Source organism: Crocuta crocuta, unplaced genomic scaffold, assembly GCF_008692635.1.
Source record: "Crocuta crocuta isolate KB4526 unplaced genomic scaffold, BGI_CrCroc_1.0 scaffold3, whole genome shotgun sequence".
In the NCBI taxonomy this organism is placed as follows: domain Eukaryota; kingdom Metazoa; phylum Chordata; class Mammalia; order Carnivora; family Hyaenidae; genus Crocuta; species Crocuta crocuta.
In genome coordinates this window covers 4,741,524-4,755,192 of record NW_027529934.1, presented here as the reverse complement: position 1 = coordinate 4,755,192, position 13,669 = coordinate 4,741,524, and the positions used below count along the sequence as shown (strand labels likewise).

At 44.7% G+C, this 13,669-nt stretch overlaps 1 protein-coding gene across 2 annotated transcripts in view; it reads left to right on the top strand.

The window, feature by feature from the left end:
* The first annotated feature begins 1,114 nt into the window (after positions 1 to 1,114).
* Positions 1,115 to 13,669, top strand: part of PTPN14 (protein tyrosine phosphatase non-receptor type 14) — a 102,811-nt gene continuing 90,256 nt past the window's right edge. Inside the window, exons 1-2 of one of the 2 annotated variants that reach the window (XM_077763210.1) lie at positions 1,115 to 1,430; positions 13,429 to 13,598. In XM_077763210.1, coding sequence (XP_077619336.1) covers positions 1,257 to 1,430; positions 13,429 to 13,598 — 344 coding nt within the window. In that variant the 5' untranslated portion in view covers positions 1,115 to 1,256. The remainder of the gene's footprint in view (positions 1,431 to 13,428; positions 13,599 to 13,669) is intronic. The other variant, XM_077763209.1, reaches the window with a different exon arrangement.

The window sequence follows — 13,669 nt, the reverse complement described above, 5'->3', positions numbered from 1 at the left end:
TAGGAAGTTAACTTATCTGTAATTTGGTGACAAGGTCTTTTGCATCAAGCGTTTTTGTAAAAGAACAAAATGACAGAAAAAAAGAAAAGGGGGCACCTGGGTGGCTCAGTCAGTTCAGTGTCTGACTTTGGCTCAGGTCATGATCTCACGGTTCGTGGGTTCAAGACCCACGTCGGGCTCTGTGCTGACAGCTAGCTCAGAGCCTGGAGCCTGCTTCGGATTCTGTGTCTCTCTCTCTGACCCTCACCTGCTCACACTGTCTGTCTCTCTCTCTCTCAGAAATAAATAAAACATTTAAAAAAATTTTTTAAAAAGAACAAAATGACAGTAGGGCGGTTCTGCACATCTAACTGCCTATTTGGTGAAGAAAAACACAGTTGTGATAGTAAATGCATTTGATTCATATATTTAAAACTTCTTTAAATGTAAAACGTTGCTGACTTCCATTCAAAGTGCATTCTGTTTTCTATCATCCGTTCTAAACGTGTAAAGTAGATAACAAATATTAAAAGGAAAGGCAAATGATGTTAATGTAAAGAAAGAGGCAGTGTTGCAAAGAGCGAGAAGGAACAAGATTCTAAGTTCAGGATCAGCAAGTCACTTAAATCACGGAGCCTCACTTCTTTCCTCTGTAAAATGGGGATCATAAAACCTATGCCATCAGGTTGTTAATGAGGTTGAAATCAGATGATCTCTTCAGAAGTTCAGCAGTGTCCAGATTCCACCGCTACTGCTTTCTTGAGTAGAAAGGATGGTCCAGTGAAAAAAAGCATGGGAATTCAAGTCCCATAGACATGGTTTGAATTCTGACTTTGCCATCCTCCCATCTGACTTTGCGTCTTTAATGAGTTATTTTCATCTCTCTGGCCCTCCCCATCCTCAGCCACTGAAACGTATTTCATCAGCTCCTTCTTGTAAGATCAGGTAGAGCTCATGGGCGCCACCAAGAGGCTCGGGGGCTGCAGAACTTGCTGGTCCCCGGATCTGGACATCTGTCTGTCCGTCGGGGGGCAGGGGCATGTGCTGCCGCATGCAGGTCATAGGCCATAGCCATCTGCAGTCTCCCTTGCAACTAATGCCCTTGCCGCTTCTCCGTTTGCAGCGATCCCCCGGAGTGCCGCACCGGGCATGGACACCTTCCTCGGCGTCTGGAGGAGCACGTGTGGCAGTGTCATCACCCGGACACGAAGCTGCTGAGGCCATCTCCGGGGCGTGGGCGCCAGGATAGGAAGGCGGCGTCCGAGGGCCACGTAGCCATGCCTTTCGGCCTGAAGCTCCGTCGGACCCGGCGCTACAACGTCCTGAGCAAGAACTGCTTTGTGACGCGGATCCGCCTGCTGGACAGCAATGTGATCGAGTGCACGCTGTCGGTGGAGAGCACCGGGCAGGAGTGCCTGGAAGCCGTGGCCCAGAGGCTAGAGCTGCGAGAGGTAATGGTGGGCGTGGGCGGGGGTCTGAGCCAGAACTCACTCTGGGGCCTGGCTCCCTGTCCCTTGGCCCCTGCGGTGCCTGCAGCCCCAGCCTCGTGTTTAAGAGGATCCTGTTGTCCTTGGCGTGGCCTTGATCTCACAGCCTCAGTGGATCAGGAAGCCCGCTCGGATGCGGCCAGGAGTCAGGACCTGTCTAGAGCTTGCAGGGTGTGGCCGCTTCCCATTGGCCCCTCTGATGAGGAGGGTTAGGGAGAGGGCGTGGCACATCCAAAGTCATCGTCTCTCTTTAAAACCATGGAGTGGGTAGCTGGGGTTTTGGCATTGCAGCTGCACATCTAGGAGAAAACGCCCACAGAGGGGATGGATGCGGCTGCTTTTAGGTTTTGTGTGTTTGTGTCTATATTTTCCTCTTCAAAGAGGGGAAGAAATTGAAAAAGTATTTAAAGCCAGCGTAACCAGCGAGGCTTTTTGTGGGTGCTTATAAAATGGGTGTTTTGTTTCTTTCAAGATTCCTCATGACCCTCATTTTCTTTATGCTGTTGAGACTTCTTTGGGCTTTTAAAATTTATTTACTTATTTTAAAAAATTCCTTTTTAATGTTTATTTATTTTTGAAAAAGAGAGAGACAGATAATGAGCAGGGGAGGGGAGGGAGGAGCAGAGAGACAGAGGAAGTCACAGAATCTGAAGCAAGCTACAGGCTCCGAGCTGTCAGCACAGAGCCCGACTTGGGGGCTCAGACTCACAAACGGTGAGATCATGACCTGAGCTGAGGTCGGACACTTAACCCACGGAGCCACCCAGGCACCCCTAGACTCCTTTCGGCTTTAAACAAAGCCAGGGTTGACCATGAAGGCAGTCATGTTATCACTCTCTAGAAGGGACTTTCCTGGGGCTGATGTCCTTTATAAGAAGCAAGTCCTGGGTCCTCCTGTCTTAATTCTTTTGTGAGAACCACGGACACGGACACACATATGCACCCTGAAAGCCCCGGGACAGAGTGGCCAGTGACTCAGGTGGCGTGACTGAATGGTTGCCACATAGCGGAAGGGACTGCAAATCCCTGAGATCTGAGGAGCAGAAAAAGCTCTGTGGTTGTCCTGGACCCTTTGACAACATTGCTACCTCAGGGTGCCGGTTTGGGGGGACGGTGCCTGCTGGAGGTGATGGTGTTTGACGTCTTCCACCTCCCTCAGGATCCACCTCCCTCCACGTGCACAAGGGAATTGGCGTCGGAGAAGTTCTTCCTCTCCCCTTGGCGTCCCCCGCAGGCCCACTGCCATATTGTGGGGGACAGTTTCACTTGAGTGCTTCTGTCTCCTGCCAGTCTTCATATTTATAGTTTGGTCTCTGTGATCAGAGCTTCCTTTGAAGTTTCTTTTCCGGTATAGGGAAAGAACTTCCTGTCCCACAGCTACATGTAGCTCGGTAGCTGGCCCAGCAGAATAAACATGCAAAGTGTTCTGCCTTGGCCGGTTCATGGCGGGTCCCTTCTGACGTATGAGTCACACACTGGGGTATACATATTTAAAAATATGCATGTGCCTGAGCGTAAAGGAAAAACCTTAGTACTGAAGATTGGTTGGTTAGAAGACTGGTCCGAATTTCTTGTGAAAATGTTAGTTTTAGATTGTTTAAAAAAGATATGCGCGGTTCCACTTCTGAGTACTCTCCATAACTCACAGTGGAGTATCTATTCTTTACATGCACTGGGAAGGCGGTGGAGCATGTGCTGAAGGAGTTATAGGCTCAGTCCTTGGCCTCTTGGACTTGGGTTTGAATTACAATTCTGTCATCTGTTAGTTAGGTGTCCTTAGAAAAGTTACAGTGCTTCCCTGGGCCTCCGTTTTCCCACCAATAAAGTGGAAATGATGATACTCACCTTACTTATCTTATGGGACTGTTGTAAACATTAAAAAAGATACAGTGTGGAAAATGCATAGTGCTGCATCTAATATTTACAACTGTCCCAATTTGAGAGCCTTAAAATTTTTTCATTGAAGAAAATCTTGAGCACCTGCAATGTGCCAAGCACTATGTTAGGACTTGATGAATAAAGGTAGAAAAGGTATGATTTTGTCTTCAAGATATGCACAGATGAGTAGGGGAATCCAGCATTTACATAAGCAGTTAGGATTGAATGAGATCCAGGGGCGCCCGGGTGGTTCAGTCGGTTAGTGTCAAACTCTTGATTTCAGCTCAGGTCATGATCTCACAGTTTGTGAGTTTGAGCGCCACATCAGGCTTTGTGCTGACAGGGTGGAACCTGCTGGGGATTCTCTCTCTCTCTCTCTCTCTCTCTCTCTCTCTCTCTCTCTGCCTCTCTGCCCCTCCACTCATGTGCACGCTCTCTCTCTCTCAGTAAATAAACTTAAAAAAAAAAAAAAAACCAAGATTGAATGCAGTCCATACTAAAATGCAATGCAGGTGCAGCCCTGAAAGGCATAGCTCTTCTTTGAGTTGTGCAGTATGCAGTCTGTGCCACTGACCGATGTGGCCCTGGGAGGGGAGAGGAAGCCTCAGGGAAGGATGAACAGAGCCTCCGCTCTCTGAGTAGAAACTTGAAGGATGCACAGGACTTCAGCAGGTGGAAAAGAAAGCAAGGCCATCCAGGGCCAGGGGAATTGGAGTTTTGAAGATCCCAGGATGAGAAAACAGGCGCCATTTCTGGGGGCTAAGAAGGCATCTCTGTGAATCCCCAGACAGAGTCTAAGGTGCACGGGGAGGCAGGTCTAGAGATGCGGATGCTAATAATTACTCTCAGCAGAGTATTGCTTCTCTCAGAGAGAGGGCAAAGGTCAAACCCGGATTAGCGCACAACTGTGTTGTCACAAAGGACAAAGCAGTGAAGTCTACATTCTGCTGTCAAGTGTCTGTTGCAACGTGATTGATCTTCTGATGTGAAGGTGGGGTTGACATTTAATGCTGGCTTTATTTTGACATGCTCTAAATGGGTGCATTCACATTAGAGCAAATCACTTTCTTTTTTTTTTTGTTTAATTGTACGCTTTTGTTCTGTGACAGTTGACATTGAAGGTATGGCCTTTTGTGAAACAATACTTAGCTCCTTTCAAAGGAGAGGATGAGATCAAGCCACCTCTACTTTGTTCTTCACTGACACACACACACCTGGAGGAGGAGTGTGTTCTTTCCCCAGAAGCAGGAGGAGGAGGGGGCGGGCACACGGGCTGCTCTACTCACTTGACTTTCTTTGTATTTGGGTCATTTTCCAAGTAGAGTTGATGGAGCTTGAGAGGATCAAGTGGAAATCCATCCGAAATACAACACACTGTTGAGTCTTTATTAAGGCTTGGAAACCAGATCTGGTGGGTATTTGGCTTTGCCGTTAGCAGTGTTCTGTAGTTGGGGCACCTGGGTGGCTCAGTCAGTTAAGTGTCCGACTTCTGCTCAGGTGGTGATCTCGTGGTCCGTGGGTTCCAGCCCCGCGGCGGGCTCTGTGCTGACAGCTCGGAGCCTGGAGCCTGCTTCACATTCTGTGTCTCCCTCTCTGCCCCTCCCCTGCTCGTGCTCTGTCTCTCTCTCTCTCTCTCTCTCAAGAATAAACAAACATTAAAAACAAAAATTTAGAAGTGTTCTGTAGTTGTATCCTAGACTTTGTAAAAGCTTTATATTAGGAAAGGAAAATTAATTTTGATTTAATTTTTGATCTACATTAATTATAATTTGTGTTTTGCCACTTCATTTAATCATTTTAAAAATGGATTTATTTTTAAAAAAATGGATTTATTTTTTAAAGCCGTCTCCGTTTCATAGCAATACTGAGTGGAAAGCAGAGTTCCACATGCCTCCTGCACCCTCCACTGCCCTCTCCTCCCCCACGCCAGAGTGGGACGGACACGAGTTCCAGTCGATGAGCCCCCACGAACACATCATCACCCTGAGCTCTCGCTTACATTAGTGGTCACTCTTGGTGTTGTATGTCCTGCAGGTTTTAACAAATGTATGATGATGACATGTATCCATATGTTTGACTTTTTGAGGCTCACATCTGGGTTTGAATGTGCCAATATCCTGCCATTTCAAATGGCATTTAGAGGGCCCAGTCCTGGTTCATAGGGTCAGCAAATACAATCAAGCCCCAGGGGACACTGAACACGAGACGGTCCCTGATCCCAGAAACCCTAGAGCTTAGAGAATAGGACAAACAAGAAACAAAGCAAAGGGAACAGCCCGTGCTGAGGTACAAGAAACAGGAAAGCACGTGGAATTTTCAGGGAAGGGCAGAGTTCACTCTGCACTGATCTGTCTGTGCGTGCGTGTGTGTGTGTGTGTGTGTGTGTGTGCGCGCGGGGGGTGGGGGGTACNAAGCACGTGGAATTTTCAGGGAAGGGCAGAGTTCACTCTGCACTGATCTGTCTGTGCGTGCGTGTGTGTGTGTGTGTGTGCGCGGGGGGTGGGGGGTATGGAGAGGTCCTGGCTGGGAGGCTAGGAGTGTATAAAGGCAAGCGGGAGTCTTCTTTTGAAGGGTGTGATGTATCTAGCCAGGGAGTTTTAACTGGGTCCTGTAGGACACTTTCTAGAATGCATCCCAAGAATAATTAAAATAAATCGCCACCTTTTATCGCCACGTATTGTGCCAGGCACTCTCCCTATATCAGTTCATATAATTCTCATTTCAACTCTGTGAGGGGCCTTCTCTGGCCGTCTCCATGTTACAGACGGGGCCACCACAGCAGTTAAGGCAGGGCGACCTGCTGGCGGTGACTGGGCTCCCCATCCCCAGCCGGGCTGCCTCCACCCTTCGAATTCCCAGGCATGTGTAGTGGCAGAAAAAGAGTGAGGTCAAATGCTTTGGGAAATACCTCCATCAATGTTTTGTTTTTTTTTTTTTAAGGTCTTGAACTCAGTGTTTCACAATTATGTTAGCATTCTGTAAAATCCTCTTTGATTGTTTGGAGAATAAAATGCTGCCATGAGATGGGGAGACATCTAAGGATTTCAAGGCAGAGTGTAATGTAAACACCTTGCATTTTAGGACAAGAGCCAAATAGCAGAAAGAGAATGAGGATTGGGGTGACAGGTGCTAGCTGGGTGAACTTGACAATAATCCTGGCTACAGGAATTAAAATGAACTCCTCAGGGAAAAAATTTTTTTAATTATTTCAAGTTCAGAAAAAAAATTAGGTATGAATTTCTGGCAACGGGTTTTTATTAAGGAAAAGACAATAAGATGATGAGGCTCAGAAAATTGGAATTCTAATGATATAGTTAAAACATGTTTGGATTAATGGATGTCACCCATTTCTCCAAATGAGATCTTAAGTGGAACTTCGGTATGTGAGATGCAGCTGTTGTGTTTGCAGGGGGACTGGGTATCTGCAAGCCAGTCTCCTTGTGCCCTTCCTGCCTTCCAATACAGCCTGAGATCCACTGACCTGGGATAAGAAACAGTTAAAATAATGTGTCTTGTGACCAATTCTCATATTTAAACAATAATTGCACAGAGAACCAGCAGGGTTCATGGCGATGAGAACTGCCTGAGTTTGAGTCCCTGCCTCTGCCACTTATCACCCGGCTAACCTTGAATCATTACTTAACTGCTCTGTGCCTCAGTTTCCTCATCTGAAAATGGAGATGACAAAGTAGCAACCTCCAGGAGTCGTTGGAAGGATTAAGAGAGTAAGTTTTTCTGAAGTTGCCACAGTATTACAGAGCCTGGCACGTGGAAGCACTCAATATGGCGGTCTTCTCTGGGCGATCCCACATGGGCTCTCTGGACTCTGACACACGCTGTCAAAGATTGGGCTCTTACCCTTTTATAAATCTGCTGGTTTCATTTTTAGATGGCTTGAATTATTAGAAACCGTGATCATACATTGAGCCAAAAATCTTTCAATTCCTTGAATAGTTATTAAGATTGTATTGCCCAGTATGATAGCCACTGGCCACATGTGTCCATTGAATACTTGAAGTGTGGCTAGTTTAAATTGAGATTTGCAGTAACTGTAAAATACACTTTGGATTTTGAAGCTCTAATAAAAAAAAGTTAAACTATCTTATCATTTTTGATAAGATTTTAGTCACATGTTGAAAGCATACTATTTTGAATACACTATTTTAAATGAAATTTAAAATTAATTTCACTTTTCTGTACTTAAAACATTTTTTTAACATTTTTATTTATTTTTGAGAGACAGACCACAAGCAGGGGAGGGGCGGAGAAAGAGGGAGACACAGAATCCGTAGCAGGCTCCAGGTCTGAGCTGTCAGCACAGAGCCCGAGGTGGTGTTCGAACCCATCATCTATGGGATCATGACTTGAGCCAAAGTTGTACACTCAACTGACTGAGCCACCCAGGCACCCCTCACTTCTCTGTACTTTTTAAGTGTAGCTATTAGAAAATTTAAAGTTAAATATGTGGCTTACATTATATCTCTACTAAACAGTGCTCTTCTAAGAATGGAAAGGAGGCCATGTTAATAGTAATAATGGATATTAAGAATTTTATTGGAATATACAGAGTTCTAATAAAATGTAGAAATCTGCTAGAATTATTTTCTTTAGGGATACTCCTGACTCTACTTTTAATTAGAGAATAATGAATGGAGGAAGGATAAATAATTTCCAAAGGTACCTTCATAGTTAAACTCTATTCAGGACAGAGAATCTATTCTTGAGAATGGTGAATTCGATAACTCTTGGTCCTGTCTCAAGACTAAACTGACAGCTCTGGGTTTTAAAGGAGCCTAAAAAAAATCCCTGATCATTTCATAGGGTGGGTGAGTCTCCTCAGATTTATCCCCTGGTTCCTTTGTAGATATATATTTTCGTTTTAACTCAAAGGTGATTTATGCCAAGCGATGGGCTACAGTAGAAATGTCCCACATTTTGCTATTCTCATAACAGCTAGAGTTTATAAAGATACTGAATTTTAACTAACTGATTTTATGCTAATCTTTTGGGCATTGGTAACAATGTAATGTACAATTATAAAAGTAATCGGTTAAATGGAATACTTCATTTCCTAGCCCTGTCTGATAATTGTGGAAATTGTGTTGTATTTTATCGCCTGCTTCACATGTACGTTTTTATTTGCAGAGAACTAAAATAACACTGATTAAGAATCCACTGAAGAAGACTTCCAGAGAGATCTCTGGTCTTTGAATCTTATATTGCTTTGTGTCTTTATAAAGATGATAATGCGAAATCTTACTGGCTTAATATCCGCTCTCTGAGGCAACCTGGCACCAGTGTCTAGATATAAGAGATTGTAGGTGAAATAATTTCTCCATTTTAACTTGTAAGCCTTCATCTTTTTGTATATTTTGAGTGAGCTCTACAGTCTCAGAAGGGTGATTTTTTTTTTTCTTGGTTATGAGGTTTGCTTCTTGGGCTGATGTTACTGTGCAGTGTCTTTTCCTATACTTTTGTGAAAGACTGGCTAGGAAAATGAAGATGGTGCGGTTGTTAATTACAGACATGTCAGTTCCGGAAACCCCAGACCTACCCAGAGTAGAGGTTGATTGCACACAAGTTGTTTTTTTACAGTCAGCCGACTGATGTATAGTGGTTTATTTTCCAAAGCTGTTGGAATGTAATAGCGTGAAGTGCTGTTTCATAGCCTGCTTATAGTCATCTTTTGAAGTATTTTCCATGCCTCAGTGAAAGTTTTAATGCCTGTATATTTTATGTGGAGGCACACCAACTCTCCGTTTCTTAATTTACAGCTGAAGCGCTGGGTATGACAGGCAACCAATTACAGCGTGCTGTGAGATATTTTAAACTTTTGCTTCTGGATGATTAACTCTTCAAAATGCTTGAGATAAGATCATGGATTTAATCCCTGGTAATTGCCAAGACTGCATCTGTAACCCTTGCAGATAGCATGAAAGATGCGTCATTGGTCATGAAACTGGAAAAGCAAAATCCTCAAAAAAAATCTTTCCCTGTCCATAGCTCGTGTGGGGGAATCCACTGTCTCTGCAAATAAGTGAACAAACACATCAGAACACCCTCAAACTATTTTTAAAGGCCTTTATTTCTTAGAATCTTTTTCTTGGTGCTTGGATCTTATTTTGGCACTAAAATATTCACACTCAAATCTGCCACTTACAAAACCAGCATATTTTTGAGTGTGTGAATACATTTATGCTTCCCGTGTGAAAATGAAAACCTCCAAACTAAATGGACCAGGAAACTACTCTGATGAAAACGTCATGTTATTATGTCTTTCCTTACACTGTTTCTTAGCAGTACATTTTTAGTCACTAATTCACAGATTGGGGTTCCTCTCCCTTGGAACCCGCTCTTCTGTCTTCTTTGGTCTTCGTTGCAGTGAGCTCACTGCAGAATTCAAGGTAACCAGACCCATTTTCTAAAGAAAACCGCAGAAATAAAATGGGATGTATAGCTCACGCAGAGGTATTGTGAGGATTCGCCGGACCTGGCTCATGTTTGGAGCTTCAGAGATTAAACACAAGTGTTTGGGGTATGTACTTGGGCAATATGAAGGGGTCCTTTGGGCCACGGAGAGGTGGTTTCTCTTTGGAATCATCTACCACATTCTCCTAAATCACGTGGCCCTGGCTAGCAGGGAAGCTCTTTCTGAATTCAGCAGGAGTTGAAATTGTCAAGTCGGTTATGAACCAGCCTGGTGTGATCTCAGCTGGGCCTGATGGAATTAATGGTCCCTTGGCTAATACACAGGAAGTTGATTGGCGCACTTGTTAGTTTTAAGTGAGGTTAGTTTCTGATGCTATTTCCTGAAAGGCACTGTATAAGATGTGGCAGAATAAACTCGTGCTGCATCGTAAACTTAAATAGAGCAGGCTTAGAACTTTGAGATACCGTCTTTCTTCCCTGTTGAATCATCCAGGGCAGGGATCTAGCTAGAGGAAGAATGGGGTGGGGGTGGTGGGCTCGGAATCAAGAAGGTGACTTTGGGCATCGCTTCACAAAACAGTATGGGGTTAGGGGTCTCGTAAATGGACTTTCTTTCCTGCTAGATAACTCAGTTCAGCACTTTTTTTTTTAATTAAATGTTTATTTGTTTTGAGAGAGAGTGCTTTTGAGCATGCACGTGAGCAGGGAAGGGGCAAAGAGGGAGAGAGAATCCCAAGCAGGGTTTGCGCTGTCAGCACAGAGCCCAATGTGGGGCTCAGTCTCACAGACCGTGAGATTATGACCTGACCTGAGCTGAAATCAAGAGTCAGAGGCTTAACCGACTGAGCCACCCAGGTGCCCCTGAATTCAGCACTTCTGAAATTGGTTCTTCTGGCCATTTTGGTAGGAACTGTATCTTCCAGGTTACCTGGCTCTCTCAGTTCTGCCTTGTGCTGGACACTCCATTTTGTGAGAAGTACTATTGTGGCAGTATAGTTACTTCACTGGGTAAATGCAGGTGGCTGGCTCAAATAGTCTGTGTCCTCTGGAAAAAGCAACAACTTTTTTGGGCAAAATTGACTATAGAATGTTTATGCAGTTAATGTGGACCACTTATGATTTGAATGTTCCTAATTTGAGTGAATGTTGGTATTTGAATGAAGTATGGATCATGAAATTATGCCCTCAAATGTCAGGGCTGCTTTTAGTGAAAGTTAACAAATCATGGCTGGCCTGTTAAGCAATTGTAAAGCTTGTCCCTCCCTTTCTCCACCCAGGCTTATAAAAGGGCTTCTTTTCCAGTGAAAATAACTATTACATAGCCTGTCACTGTGTGTATATATATTACCTCACTTATTATATGCAGACTTACTCCTAGCCACCCGCAATGTAGTAGCCTACCCTTATACAACACTGTGTCCATACGGAATTCACTGTAGTGTAGGACTGCCTTGGGCCCTTTTCAGAGAGCGTGTTAAGTATCCAGATTACCTCATTTTAAAGTTAGCTTAAGCCTGCATCATAGATCCTCCAGGACAGCATCAGAGCGATGTTCCAGGGTTCCCTCAACACCTGTAAGACTAAAGAAAATCTGAGGGGAGCCACTATTTTGTGATGAATTTTCTTCTTACATATTTCAGGTTTTTATGTTCTTTATGGGCCTTCCAGCTTCTACTCTTGCCTGCTTTTTCTCATTTATCTTCCAGGTGGCCTCTGTCTTCTGATTCTATGGTTTATAGGTACACCAGGAGCGCTGATGAAAAAGATCTTTGAGGCTTGCGTGCTTTTGTTTACCGATGATGATGATGATGATTGATAATGATAGCAGCAGCAACAGAAAGCATCATTCCTGAAATAGTTACTTTACACGTACCACGTACCATGCGCACAGTGGACAGACGTGATCTCCTTGATGCCCCTCATAGCCCGTGCACGATAGCTGTAGTCATCGTCCCCGTTTTACAGAGGAGAGAGCGCTGACACTCTGAGCCTCGGGAACCTGTATAGAGTTGTTAAGACAGTGAGTGCAAGCACCGGGAGATGAATAGACTTCACAGCCTATCTTCTTCCTGTTCAGCCACATTTCATTCCCTCTATGTCATCAGTTGTTTTAGAACAACCACCTGACTCACCAAAGCTGAGAAGTGAACAAAATAGTGTCAGAATTCACTCAAGCAATTTGTCCAACTCGATGGGACTATAACCTTGGTCCTGTGTGTTGGCATTCTGTTGCTCAAGAGACGTATAGATTCCCTGTGTAAACTTGCCCTTTAAAACATCATGGAGGAGGGGAGCCTGGGTGGCTCAGTCGGTTAAGCATCTGACTTCGGCTCAGGTCATGATCTCAGGGTTTGTGGGTTCGAGCCCTGCTATGGGCTCTGTGCTGACAGCTCAGAGCTTGGGGCCTGCTTCGGATTCTGGGTCTCCCTCTCTCTCTGCCCCTCCCCTGGTTGTGCTACCTCTCTCTCAAAAATAAATAAAAACGTTTTTAAAACATCATGGAACAAAGCTGAGGAAGTCAGTGCTCCCATCTGGAAGTACATGCATTTGAAAATATCTTTGAGAGTGTTTTGGTCTGTAGTTTTAAGCAGGCAAGGACATCCTGGTTTTCTAGTGAAGTCAGAATCAAAACTTTTCATACAGATTTTGGTAGGGTTGTGGCAGGGATTTGATCTATGATACCACTGACAGAGTAGCCAGCTGGAGTGGGAACTTCGGCACAAGAATGCCTTTGGAAATTAAACATCGAAATGAAAACATTCTTTTGAAGGCAAATTTCCAGGTGTGCTGTAAACTGTTCTAAGCTATAATTGAAATATAAAAGAACATTTCAAAAGCAGTGATCTATTTTCTGGTGATTGTTGTGCTAATCCCGAAATCCTAGTGTGAATTAATATAAAGACAGGATTGGATGCATAAAAGTACCTGTTTTAATCATTTAGCACATCGTTCAAAACTAAACTGGTTGAGGCTTCAAGTTTAAGGGTGAAAATCTTGCTTTCATCTATCAAATCCCACCATAATCTGCCAAGAACAGCCACCAGGGGCTCCCGTGGCAGCTGGGAAGACATCCTTCCATTCTCAAAGCTCGATACGGGGGAGAGATTCGCGGCAGGTTCATGTATAATGAAGCGGTCGAGGCTGATGTTTTTGAAAGTACTTCATTAAAACCCCAAAGGAGTGAATCAGTTTTCCGTTCAGATCTGGTGCTGTATGGAAATACCCTGCAATGTGGAAGCTTTCATTTGGCAGACGGTTTTGTCTTAGGGGTGGAGTAGCAAGTTGCTTTGCAGCAGGTGCGGGCACTGTGTTCGCCTTTGCCAGCATGTCCCGTGTGAGGTCACGAGCCATTCAGGAGGTATGGGAAAGTGGCCTTGAGAGTGAAAGAAAAATCCAACCCTGTCTCCACCCTGCACGCACCCCTTCCCCAAACCTGGGTGCATCAGTAGCCACATGAACAAACAGCAGCAGTGGTGATGACTATTGCATCGGATCAGCTGTGTAGATGGTGTGCGTGCGGGATCTTTTGGGCCTGGCCTAAAGTTAGAAAGTAAATGCTGTACCCTCGTGTCTGAGCTCGGAAACCAAACGTGACGTCGGGCGCCGGGGTACCCCTGATAAACATAGACTCATGCTGTTTTACTCTCTTATCTAGACACACTACTTTGGCCTCTGGTTTCTCAGCAAGAGCCAGCAAGCACGATGGGTGGAGCTGGAGAAACCTCTGAAGAAACATCTGGACAAATTTGCGAACGAGCCTCTGCTTTTCTTCGGAGTCATGTTCTATGTGCCAAATGTGTCATGGCTTCAGCAAGAGGCCACAAGGTAGGTGCATTTTTCCCTTGGTTCCGTATAAGGGCGTGGATCAGCTGCAAGGCTTCAGATGAAGTAGATGA